General features: G+C 37.8%; 1 protein-coding gene across 1 annotated transcript in view; it reads right to left on the bottom strand.

Moving 5' to 3' along the window:
- Nucleotides 1–13,735, bottom strand: part of pitpnm3 (PITPNM family member 3) — an 85,652-nt gene that overhangs the window by 17,165 nt on the left and 54,752 nt on the right. Inside the window, 4 exon segments of the mRNA XM_058634996.1 lie at nt 1,495–1,643; nt 2,805–2,993; nt 10,948–11,118; nt 12,049–12,221. Coding sequence (XP_058490979.1) covers nt 1,495–1,643; nt 2,805–2,993; nt 10,948–11,118; nt 12,049–12,221 — 682 coding nt within the window.

The following is a 13,735-nucleotide window of genomic DNA, read 5'->3' on the forward strand; positions in this document are numbered from 1 at the left end:
TTCATTTTTTATTTTTGTATTATAAAATATAACTTGACCTTTTCCTCCACAACAACAACTCAAAATAAATCACCATGGCTGGATGATGTCATAGTTATCAGTGGTTAGAGTTTAACAAGAGTTAATAAAGATGAACTGATGGTCGTTAATGATTCCACTCATAAACGACATCAAAGAAACTACCGTTAATAGTATTCATATTTAACTTCTGTCCATAAACCCTTATGATAAAGTAAGATTTGTGTTGAAATGACACAAGAGCTCCAGTATTTTGTGAGTGGATCAGTCTCTGCTGCTTCAGTATTTGAAGCTTCCTCAACAACAACAACAGCATGTTGGCTTCTATCTTCACCTTCCTCCTCCTCCTCCTCCTCCATGTCTCTCTCTCTGTTTCTCTCTGAGTGTTGAATGTGTGGCACAAAAGAATGGAAGAGTTAAACGCAGAGGTTGAACTGAGCGGCACAGAGGTGAAGAATGATGGTGTTTGCGCCGCCGATAATGAGCAACAACGAGATTCTGCAGGAAAAACACCAACAAACCAACAATTCCTCCTCTTCCTCCTCCTCCTCCTCCTCCTCAGTGTGATTCATGTTTTTATTCACTGACAGAGAGAAGCTGCATCTTCAGTGTTCACATTAAAAATGGGCTGATTGTTTGTGTGTTCAATGCATAATTTAAAGTTTGCATAATAGTAGACATTCATATGTAAATGAACTGTGTGATACAGGTTTTCACACACACACACACACCTGCATTAAACCTCCATCCATCCGTTATATACTACAAAATAACATTAATATTAATAATAAAAAATTATTTGGTTTGTTTACCTGTTCAAATATTATACTTCCTTATATCCAGTATAGCTGTGATGTTAGCTCTTAACTCTTTAAACACTTTATGGTCATATTTTATTGTAATATTTTCCTCATATAATCTCATATCTTCTAATTTTTATATTAAGATTTTTTTCACAATCGTACAATCATATCTTAGTTTTAGGATCATACAGTAAATCTACATATGCTAGCTTGCTAACTAGCGTCTACCCACCTAAGCTAGCTGTTCATGTTTTACTTTTATTTAAATGATTTTAATGTTGTTGTTATTGTGGTTTTAGGTCTTGTTCTTAGTGTGATCAGTAAAGACTGTAAGACTCATTCTATTCTTATGTATCCATCGATAAAACATCTTTATTTCACATTTTTATGTTTGACGTTATGAACATTTGCTCGCACTCCTGTTAGCTTTTGTTAGTGCTAGCATTAGCCTCAGACGATAAGTCACTCATTGTATTTAAGACTTTTCTCTGTGTTTGAACCCTAGAAAACAAACTTTACACAGTTACCAGCTCTTTATAAAGACATAAAAACTACTGTTATAAATTAGAGGGAATCTCAAGGGTTCCATTATTTACGCACTAAATATTTATTTAACTTGTAGTTTTCTTTTTTTATTTGCAGCTCGCGGAGTGAAAACTGTGAGGTGGTTTACCTGCCGCAGAACAAAGGCTGCAACGTCAGTGGATTCCCAGTAGGAGGCGTGAAAGAGGTGAGGAAGAGCCACAGTGGGGAACGCAGTGAGTACGTCGGGACAGTAGAGGGCGTAGTCCAGCCTTTTAGAACCCCACCAGCTGCTGGAGACTGGAACACACGACACACACACACAAAAAAACTAAAATTAACACTGTACAGTAACTATTTATAATTTATGTTGAAATTTACAGCCGTCAAACTGTAAAATCTAAAATGATGATTCGCTGTTTTTAAACATGTGACACCAACAGACCACGCCCCCCACTCTCTCCCTGAGTGAACACCAGGAAGAATCATTTTAGAACATTTCTCATGTTTATGGAAGTTTTTTTGTTTTTTAGTACTTGTTATTTTTCCTCATTTTAAGGCAAATTGCAGTCAAATTTTACAACTTCCAGCCAAACAAAGTTGCTCACCCCACAAGAAAATATAAATAAATGTAAGAATATTTGGCACTGACTGGCTGCTACATGTATGTGTGTGCATTTATCAAGTTAAGCCTAATAAAGTTTGACAGAATTAAATTCTTAAGTCTTAAAGTCTTAAATTGGCTGTTGATTTACAACTTAATTTTAAGTATTTTAGGAAGGAAAGTTTGCATTGGCAGATCCTTTTTTCTAAAAACAAGACAATTTTAAATGTATTTAAGAATATTTGGGTTTTTTTTGGGTTCAATTATCACAGATTGGTGTGTGTAAGCAAATATAAGACATGTGTTTAGTTAAGTAATTTTGTAAAGGAAAAATTAATTAAAGTCAACATTTCTTACATTGATTTCTTTGATTCTGGTCTGTTTGTTCTAGTTTTAAGGCAAATTTCAGTCTTAAATTGGCTGCATATTTACAAACTAGTCTTTCTTTTCTAAAACAAGAACATTTAAATCAATTTAAGAATATACAGTGTCTCAGATTTAGGTGAAATTATTACCATTTGGCAGAAATTGAGTAAAAAAACTATCCTATTTATTTATTTTGAGTTATTAATAACCTGAATATATATTTTTTTTGTATTCATTAGCAAAGAATGAGACTTTATATTTACATCAGGAGCGAGTCTTCACAATAGAGGCGGCAATTTTGTTGAACCACCATTTATTTTAAATGGACAAACTAAAGACGTCTTTGAGTTTTGACGTTTTAAAAGCAAAGGTGAGGTGATAGAAATTCATCTGCACCTTTCAGTGAAGGATCTGTGTTGTTGTTCCATCACCGGTGAAACCTCACCAGATAATTGAATAACTGAGACGTTAATGTCCGTCCTCCCACTCACTGTTAGCGATGGTGTTTCCCAGCTGACCCACGGAGCAAATGGACGTCTCACTCTCCACGCTGGTCACACTGGCTCTGCGACCTCCCTCTCCACCTCCTCCTTCAGTGCTGCTCCCTGACGACTGCTGTGAACCTCCTTGAGTTTGCTCACCTTCCAAAAACACACTTGCATGGCTTTGGATGTTCTCCACTATAAAGAGAGGAGGAGGAGGAGGAGGAGGAGGAGGGAGATAAAAGACAAGGGCAAACAGGGACAGAAGAAAGAGGAAAGAAATTCTTTGTTCACACAACAATTGACTTAACTCATGTGGTGAAATCAATGCTGTTGTTTTGTCTAATACGATAACCTCCTGCCGTGAATCGACCTGTTTTATGTTTTATTGATTAAAGTGCACACAGAGGAGCTAAGTAACTGTACATTAACAGAGGATCACTTCATTCTTTGTGAGGCTCAATCCAATAGAGTTTGGCCGTGGAAGTCTCGAGGAGAATAAAGCGCTGGACGTTACGCGACTTCAGTTTGTTTACTCCGCCATGTTGGCAGGAAATACAAACAAGTTTCCTGTCAGACAGGATTTTGTCACGTGTTCTTCTTATTTCTGTAACTCGTTGTGATATCTCGAAAATTTCAAAAACTATGGACTGGTGATCTCTCCAGGGTGTGACTCCGCCTTTCACGACCCTCATGTGGAGGATGAAGATGGACGGTAGAACACTTTACTCAGGATTCTGCCACCTTCAGATCAACTTTCCCTCATTCTGCTCTAGAGAAACTCAGATTTAAGATTTTTAAGGGAAAACTTAATTTACAACAATCAACTAAAATAAAAAGTTAAATAATAAATAACAAATGGTTCTTATCATACGCTGTTTTTCTCTGTTGAGTGTCTTTATCATATCACAACAAACAGGAACACCACCTAAAGATTAGCTTTGGTCAGGAGGACGTTCAACATCCTCCTCACTTGAGGAGCAAGTGAATTTTAAGTTTGGAAATTAAATGATCGCAGAGTGTAGTTTAAATGCTGCTGTTTATGTTTGTCTCAAGACGTAAACGCCATCACTTCCTGTCAAAATGAGAGAAAAACGACTCTTTTCCCCCGGAGACCAGCTTCCATCAGACTTCATGGAACGTGGTGAATTCCCTGAGACGCAGGAGCTCACATCAATAACACGTTCATGTTCATCTCGTGCAGACAAAATGAAAAGCTCAACCCCATCATCACCACCTGTGTCACTGATTATCCTGTTAGCTCTGTTGCTATGGATCTGCTCCGATTTCCCTCGTGACCTTTGAACCTGTACAACAGCTACAAAATCTACTTCTTTTAAAAAGAGGCTTATTTTTGCCGTTATAAATAAAATAAATATCAGTCATTTTGAATCCAGCACTAAACAGGTTGGTAGTTTTGGTTTCTACTCACATTCTTTTGTTATTATTTAATATTATTAAAGGTTTTCAGCTGAAATATTTCATTCATAAGTTGCATTTGCACTGCACACGCTGGTTAGTTTGAAGCCAATCAAGCACATCAAAAAAACATGTGATTAACAGACAGACAATGTTTTTTTGCATCATTTCCAGGACAATTATCATCAATAGTTGGGGGTAAAACCTTGTTTCCTTCATCAGGAAACTTCCAGACTTCTCCAAATCAAATGTAAGACTTTCAAGACCCTTTATAAAAAACACTTGAAAATGAATTTCCAAAGAAATGAAATTTAAAGCCAAATGCAATACTGTAACAGTTTAAGGAAGTGATTCATGGCAGATAATTGTGAAAATGTGATTATGCAAAAACAAGGCTTTGACAGTTTTCCACTGATGTGAATAAACTAGAACACACTGTGTGTTTGTTACTTACGTTAAATGAACTCACAGCAAACAAAGAGGAAGAAAGAGAAATTCACTGCAGCTCAAACAAACTTCACTCTGATTCTCTGACACTAACGAACAACAGGTGAGCTCCTGAAGTGGGTCATTCCACTGCAGGAACGGGGCGTACCACTCCTCATGGGGGAGTAAACTCAATCTGTGAATCTGTGTTTTTATCCATTGTATTTTTAAGTCTAGTTTAATATTTATTGTTTTAATTTTATTGTGAAGCACTTTGTGATTTTAAATCTGTGAAAGCTGCTATATAAATAAATGTTACTTAGTTACTAGTTAACCTTTTGAACAAGCTGTGATTTATTTACAAAATATTTATTGGAAATTATGTGTTTACCAATTTAAAATCATCTTTTTACAGATATGACTGTTAATGAGTCACCAATTTAATTTACAGCTCATTTGAGCCTGAAGATAATTCTTTATTTGTCCAACAATGGAGAGGATTAACTGTGTCACAGCAGCACAGACCATAATAAACATGCATTTACACATCTGTCAATGTAAAATATAGAAGATATCGACTATTAGGATTAAAAAAAATAGAATAGAGATCTGATCTGTGAACTTTGGTTAGAATACTGACATTTTGTTGGTGAATTTGTGAATCTCAAGGCTTTAAAGACAAACGTCCAGAACGTCGCGACAAACATCCAGAACATCACAACAAACGTCCAGAACATAGCGACAAGCCTCCAGAACATCGCAACAAACATCCAGAACATCGCAACAAACATCCATAACATCGCAACAAACTTCCAGAACATCGCGACAAACATCGAGAACGTCGCGACAAACGTCCAGAACATCGCAACAAACATCCAGAACATCGCAACAAACATCCATAACATCGCAACAAACATCGAGAACGTCGCAACAAACTTCCAGAACATCGCGACAAACATCGAGAACGTCGCGACAAACGTCCAGAACATCGCAACAAACGTCCAGAACGCCACGACAAACGTCCAGAACATCACAACAATCAACCAGAACATCGTGACAAACATCCAGAACATCGCGACAAACGTTCAGAACGTCGCGACAAACGTCCAGAATGTCGCGACAAACGTCCAGAACATCACAACAAACATCCAGAACGTCGCAACAAACGTCCAGAATGTCGCAACAAACGTCCAGAACATCGCGACTAACGTCCAGAATGTCATGAAAAACTTCCAGAACATCGCAAAACAAACATCCAGAACATAGCGACAAATGTCCAGAACGTCACAACAAAGTCCAGAACATCGTGACAAACATCCAAAGCATCACAACAAATGTCCAGAACGTCGCAACAAACGTCCAGAACATCGTGTTTGTTCGCAACGTTTTTCGCAACATTCTGGACGTTTGTCACGATGTTCTGGATGTTTGTTGTGATGTTCTGGATGTTCTGGACAAACATCCAGAGCGTCACAACAGAAGTCTAGAGTTTTATCGTCGATTCTTTCACAGTTTCAGTTCCTATATCTGTCTCATATTTCACAAACACAAAACTTCCTGTTTTCGTGTCAGAGTAAAAGCACTCTCGTCTTTCAGAGCATATGTAAAAAAATCTGATTTGAATCTAATTTTAAACCACTTTCAAATGTGGTTTGGATCAGGTAAACAAAATGTATTTTAATGTATGTTATTTTCTGTGCGTATGTTTGAAAAACAACCTGGAGGAAGCCTGTAAATGTGTTCATTAAAGTGTGATTAAGTGCTCTTATACAGTATCTCATGTCATTTCCTCTCACCTGTCTGCAGGTAATAATGCGTATTAATCCACGGGGGTGTGTTTGTATGTGATGGATTCACAGTAAACACACGAAGGTTAAACACATGCAGAGTTTAGTAAAAGCTGCAGCGTCTGTGGAGACACCACATTCTACTCACGGCTTCATCTGACACACATTTCTGTGTTGACATGACATCAAAAACAAACATGACTGTGTGTGTGTGTGTGTGTGTGTGTGTGTGTGTGTGTGTGTGAGTCACGTTGATCACCCAGGATTGTGGGTTTTCTTCACAAAGCAGCGCGTTATTGTCAGGTTAACCTCTTCTTCTCCTGCTTCCTCTGCTGGAATGGTTATAAATAAAGCATCAGATGCAGACGCATGGCGCAGCGGTTCTGTCTGTGAAGGATCGGCGTCGGCCGCGGAATACAGATTAACAGACGTGAGGGAGAATCCAGCGCGGTTAATAAATTCCCCCGCCATTAAGACAAAGATCAATCAGGGTTCTGAATGGTGGGGATGATGAGGACGATAGAATCTGACCTTTACTGCGGACGTGTCGCTGTTTCCAGACTCAACATTAAATTCGCTCACACACACACACACACACGCGCTGAGCTTTCTAATAAATCGCAGCAAAGAAGACGCTTCTGTAACACAAGAAGACTCAGAGCACAGACCTAAACACCTGGATCCACAACTTTACCTGTTTCATTATATAAATATGACAAAAATCATCCTGACTGCACCATGTTACATTTAATCTGACGTCAAATCTGTAATCTGGATCTAATCCTTCATACACATACCAAATTTATTTCAATTTATATTGATTTGTTGTATTTGTACTTATGTCCAGGTTCTGTATAAAGTACTTTAAAGTTACACTTAAGGAGTAAAGTACCTTAAAGTGATACTTGAGTAAAAGTAAAAGTGTGTGAGCAGAAAATGACTTTGGTAGAAGTTGAAGTCACTTTTTTATAAAATGACTGAAGTAAAAGTCTTAAAGTTTATGACATTTACTTTACTTAAGTATCAACTTAAGTTGTTTTCTAATATAAAATACCAACTCTTCTTCTTCTTCTGATTTTATTTGGGAGTAAAAAGTAACAAAGAGAGTTAGAGGAAATGCAGTGGAGTAAAAGTTAAACTAGAAATATAAATAACAAAGTAAAGTACAGATACGTGAGTGTTGTACTGAAGTACAGTAACAAAGTGTTTGTACTTTGTTACTTTAGCAACACTGTTTATCTTAGTGTGTTAGTATGTTTTTCTTTTTTTATACTGTAAAGCATTTTAGTCCAACTTTGGTTGGTTTACAGTGTCTGAAACTTTTTATTTATCCTCTCATCATCCTCCTCTTCCTCACATATACTTCACTGGTAGAGTGACATTAGATTAAAATGGAGCCAGAGATAAAGTCACTCTAATTATTATTATTATTATTTGTTTTATTTTCTACTCACTCTGGTTTATTTACAGTAGAACAGTGTTTCTGATTTTCCACCAGAGGAAGCTTGTGTACCACAGTTTGAGAACCATGGTGCTATATATATATATAAAGACTTTCATTACAGGTAACAGTTGCTGTGTTGTTACTTAGTGCATGACAATAAAGAGTCTTGAGTCACGACACAAACAGAATCAAACAGAGCCGCTCTCTACACTGCAGTGATTACAGTGACTGTACCTGCTGTGCTGTGAGGTTATTTAAGAAACACACACACACGCACGCACACACACACACACACACACACGCACGCACACACGCACACGCACACACACGCAGACAAACCATCTGTTTTCATTAGTGAGGCCAGGCCTGAACCTCTGAGAGGAGCTTTATTCTGCTTCAGTCTCTGGAACATGAGCATGAATCTGTCTCTGTCTCAGCGCAGAGAGAGAGACAGAAAGAGGGGGGAGGGGGGGAGAGAGAGAGAGACAGTGAGTGAGTGATGCATACATTTCGCAGATGTGCAGGAACAGAGGCACAAAGAAGTGGCTACATTGTATCAAAGATGAACACAGAGAGATGAAACAGGTTGATGAACACTCACAGCTGAGCAGGAAAATCCAAACATCTCTTTCCCATTGAAATTAAACCTGTAATTTACAGAGAGGTGATTAACTTAGTCAGTCTGCTGGTGGATATGGAGCTCATTATTTGGCAGTCATTCCATTCGGTTAAGTTTAGAACAGCTCACTATTTTGCAGGTAATGTCTTGGTAGATGTACAGAATAGCTCATTATTTGGCAGTCAATCTCTTGGTGGATGCATGGACCAGTTCACTATTTGTCACCCAGTCTGTGTGGTTAAGTTTAGAACAGCTCATTATTTTGCAGGAAGTCTCTTGGTGGATGTCTAGAACAGCTCATTATATGGCAGTCAATCTCTTGGTGGATGTATGGACCAGTTCATTATTTGGCAGTCTGTTTGGTTAAGTTTAGAACAGCTCACTAGTATGCAGACAGTCTTTGGGTAGACGTATAAAATAGCTCACTATTTGGCTGTCAATCACTTGATGGATATGGAGAACTGCTCATTGCATGGCGCTCAATGTGTTGATGAAGAAATTAGGCAGCTCATTATTTGGCAAGCTCTGTTGATGGATGTTTAGAACAGCTCGTATTTTAAAAGAGTTTCTTGGTAGATGTATCGAATAGCTCATTATTTGGCACGCAGCCTGTTGGTGGATGTATAAAATAGCTCATTATTTGGCTGTCATTCATTTGATGGATATGGAGAACTGCTCATTGCGTGGCGCTCAATGTGTTGGTGAAGATATGGGGCAGCTCACTATTTGGCAAGTAGTCTGTTGATGGATGTTTAGAACAGCTTGTTTTTTAAGAGAGTACATATATCTTGGTAGATGTATAGAATAGCTCATTATTTGGCAAGCAGTCTGTTGGTGGATGTATTAAATAGCTCATTATTTGGTAGGCATTGGTGGATGTGTGGAACAGGTCATTATTTGGCAGTCAGTTTGTAGGTGGATATATAAACATCTCATTATTTGGCAGGCATGAGTGGCTGTGTCTTTCTTGTGTAGAATAGCTCATCAGTTAATTAATGACTCATTATCAGATTTATTGTGTAAGTGAAAATAAAAGCATGACTTCATAACGAGGCAGAGCAGAGAGTGTGAGAGAGAAACAGCTGATGACAGAGTTAAGAAAGAAGGACACGCAGACATTTTCACTGTGGCCTTGAAACGTCTTTGAAAAGAGAAAAATCCAGAGTGTGAATGTGTGCAGTCACATGCACCAGCAGCATATTAACCAATAATGTCAAGGTGAGTAAAATAATAATAATAAAAATCACACCATTATCTTCACATGATCAATACTGATAAAAGTGATATAAGACCCTCTGTCCTCGCTGATCATATTTCCCTCTGGACTGCAGCTGAAAATCAATAGGAGCAGAGCTCTCGGTGTGTTTATTAGCCACATTCATCATAATAAAAGCTGCACTCTCTGTTGGGAGCAAATGTCACCGACGTAAACCCACAGGAGTCTGATTTGATTGGCTCTTGTTGCCTTCATAACAACTAATTACCATATTACAGAGCAGGAAGTGGCTGATGTGTGGCGCCCCCTGTGTCCTCGGCGTGTTTGTGTGTGTTCGTCTCGTCTCAGAATCTGACAGCACAGCGTCAGTGGATCAGGGTCACAGATCCCTCATTAAAACCTGGTGTAGCTGTGTGTGTGTGTGTGTGTGTGTGTCTGTGGTGACACAATTCATCACTTCATCACCTTTATCAGCTCCACTTTCCCGCTCTGTGACAGGCTGAACATGATTACATTAATAAATCACAGACACAGAGTTTAAACAGATATGATGTTTACAGTCAAATATGAGTCTGATTAATCAGCTGATTTATTCAATATGTTAAGAAGCAGTTTCTGTATAAAGTACTTTAAAGTGATACTTAAAGAGTAAAAGTACTTTAAAGTGATACTTAAAGAGTAAAAGTATCTTAAAGTGATACTTAAAGAGTAAAAGTATCTTAATGTGATACTTAAAGAGTAAAAGTATCTTAAAAAAGTACATGTGTGTGAGCAGTAAATGACTAAAAGTCTTCAGTTTAAGACTTTTACTTTACTTAAGTATCAACTTAAGTAATTTTCTGGTATAAAATGTACTTAAGTTTAGGTTAAGTTAAAGTATTAAAAAAGAGAGGAGTTAGGATTGAGCCACGGTGGGTCAGTGGTAGGGCCAGTTGTCTTTCAACTGTGGAAGGTTGTGGGTTCAATTCCCGGCTCTGCTCGTCTACATGTGTCTTTGAGCAAAGACACTTAAGCCCATGATGCAGCATGTGAATTTACTCAAGTATCACGTCATTAAGGTACTTTACACACACACTGCTGCTCGGCTCTGACCTGAAAAGGATTCATCGTCAGCTTTAAAATGCAAATTCCTGGAGGTTATTAATAATAAGAGAACACAATGAGAGCAAAGAGACAGAGCGGCCGATGAAATATTCACGAGGAGCGAGTCTCGTGTTAGAGATTGATTTCAGCTGTCTTACCGATGAGCAGTGAGCGTCCGTCGCCCAGCGGGTAGCGCTGGTAGCGAGGGACGGCGAACGGCGGCAGCTTGTGGAAGCGCGGCTGCAACAGAGGCTCCAGTCTGGAGGCGGACGGATCCGACGGGTAGAAGAGGTTAAAAACCTGAGCGCAGGCCGGGTGGAGGTGATTCACTGACGGTCACGGAAAGAAGACAGAATTTTACCATGAGAGATTCAACCAAATAAAACTTTCTATCACTGGAAACTGAGCCGTGTGAATAATAATGAAATTAGTCGAGTCTTTTTTAACCATGGAACAGGAAACACAACAAAGACTTTATACTCATTTGAACGTTTTCTTTTTTCATTTTGACATATTTTTTTTACAGAAAATCAGTCAAAATATAATAAAAAATGGTGATATTGAGACCATTCTACTACAATCTGGTTACTTTTATAGTGTAATTCATGCAGATTTTACATGTAAAACATTGGAGGAGAAAATTTACTAGTGTACTAAATATAAATGTAATGGTGTCGTCATCAAAACACCACCCCACTAAACTAGAACTATACTGTATGTTATGTACGTGTTGCATGATTAGACATTTTTTGATCATACTATTCTTTTCTATTCTCCGTTCTGTTATCATCTGCATACTTTTGACCCTCTCTTAGCAACTTCCTGCCTACAGTTTTTGACGGAGCAATGTGATGTGATCTTTCATGTGTAGGTCATCACCCGACTATGTTTCTTTTCAATTTTGGTGAGAATCTACTCACAGGTGACGTCACAAAAACTGATCAAATTTCAAGAAATCCCTACTTTTTGTATAATGGGGAAATACTGTCTAATAAAATAAAAATTTCTCTTGTCAAAACTTAACTTAACAAAATTTGGAATGTTAGAATCAGACTCTCCACGACCACACCGAGTTTCATCAAGATCTGATCCAGATTACAGATTTGGCGTCAATTTAAATGTAACATGGTTTAGTCCACATGTTCACATGTTCACATGTGTATATCTCAGCAACATCTGAACAGATCAGGATGAATTGTGTCATGTTTATGTAACTATTGTAACAGATATAAGAAGGTGTGTGTGTGTGTGGTTCTCACCGTGGACAGCCGGGAGAACGGTGCGTCTCATGGCCAGCACGAGTCCGAGCGGACATCCCAGCAGGAAACAGTCGGACACCTCGAAATCAAACCGCCCCGGGTTCAGCAGCAGACAGGTGGCGCTGGTGCTGCTGCTGCCGCCGCCGCGCAGCTCTGTGTTCTCTTTCATTAAACTGCAGAGTCACACAAACACAATAAAAAAACATAATATCTAACATTAGTTTTCCTGTAGATGGAGAATCAGATAAAACTGTCATGTCACGTGAGGACGGCTGCTGTGAGCCCAGCGGCAGGTTTTAGCAAAGGTCGGTCGCACAAAGCATTTAATGAGACGACATTTATGATACAGACAAGAAAAACTGAGTTTCTTTAAACCTTGAAAGTGAAAATGTCTTCACCTTACATATAAAACATAAGTCCACCTTTAAACTGCTGTTCAACATCAAACCTGATCATTAACCCTATTACACCTGAGCCTCAAATGTTCGTCTCATTTTAACTAGAAAATGTCCTGTGACAAAGGGATTTTTGCCCATTTTTCCAGAATAACTTTAAATATCTGGCAGTCATTTACATTTTACTGCATGTTAAAATAGTGTATAATCAATTTAAAATGAAGAAAAACTGAAAGTACATGTTGTACATGTTATTAAATTTGAACAGCACAAAACATATTTAAAATAACATTTGTTTGAGTTTTTGTCTCAATGTCCAAGAACAGCCATTTTTTTCCAACTCTCTCCTCTCAGAATTTTTTAGATAGCACAAACCGTAAAAAAAAAAGTACAATAAATTTTCTACATAATCATGAGATTTCCTTGGGTAACACAGTCTGACAACAACATAGTTTATGAACAACTATTAGCATTTTTGCTCTTTTTGTGTGTGTGTGTGTGTGTGTGTAATAACACAAACTGCACTCTCAGCACCTTAAGTCCAAAAAAGTCCAATTACAACTAAATATTAGTAATGCTTTACTTTCATTAAATGACGTTTTAAACCCGCGTGCGTCCATGTGGTCATGGTCAGGGAGTTTTCTCTCTCTCCTGTTTCAAGTGCTCGCTCATTGTGTTCTGTTCTCTGTAATAATGGTAAGGTCGTGACCTTTACCATGTAAAATACCTTATGAATTAGGGATAATATATAAATACAATTGAATAGAATTGAATTGAAATACATTTTCAGCCATCATCAGTCCACTGAAAAACAGTACTAACTGGGAAACTGGGTCAGTTTGAAGAGGAATCATTAAAAATATAAATCTGAGGCCAAAACCTCTGAATACAAGTATAAAAGTGAGGAATGCATGATTTATTTTCCATGATGAGAGAAATTACTTTATATTGAGTTTCAATTGGTACATTTATGTACTTAAGGCGAGGAACGTAACTATTCGTTTTACATAGCGTCAAATGAAGAGAAGTGAAAATTTAAAATTATATCAAAAATACAAAGTTTGTGCCACTTTTTTTAGATTTAGATTTTCAGATTTGATATATATTCAAACTGATACACTTCTCTCTTAGTTCTGTTATATTATAATAATTTTACTTTACTTTTTGGAGTACAGGGAGTTGATGTGGAGGATTTATTGGTTTAACCAATAAATTGTTTAACCTAACATGTGAAAAGGAACCTATTATTAATCAGTTCTATTGTTCTGTTGATACAAAAAAGACAATACAGA

This window comes from Solea solea, chromosome 7, assembly GCF_958295425.1.
Source record: "Solea solea chromosome 7, fSolSol10.1, whole genome shotgun sequence".
In the NCBI taxonomy this organism is placed as follows: Eukaryota; Metazoa; Chordata; class Actinopteri; order Pleuronectiformes; family Soleidae; genus Solea; species Solea solea.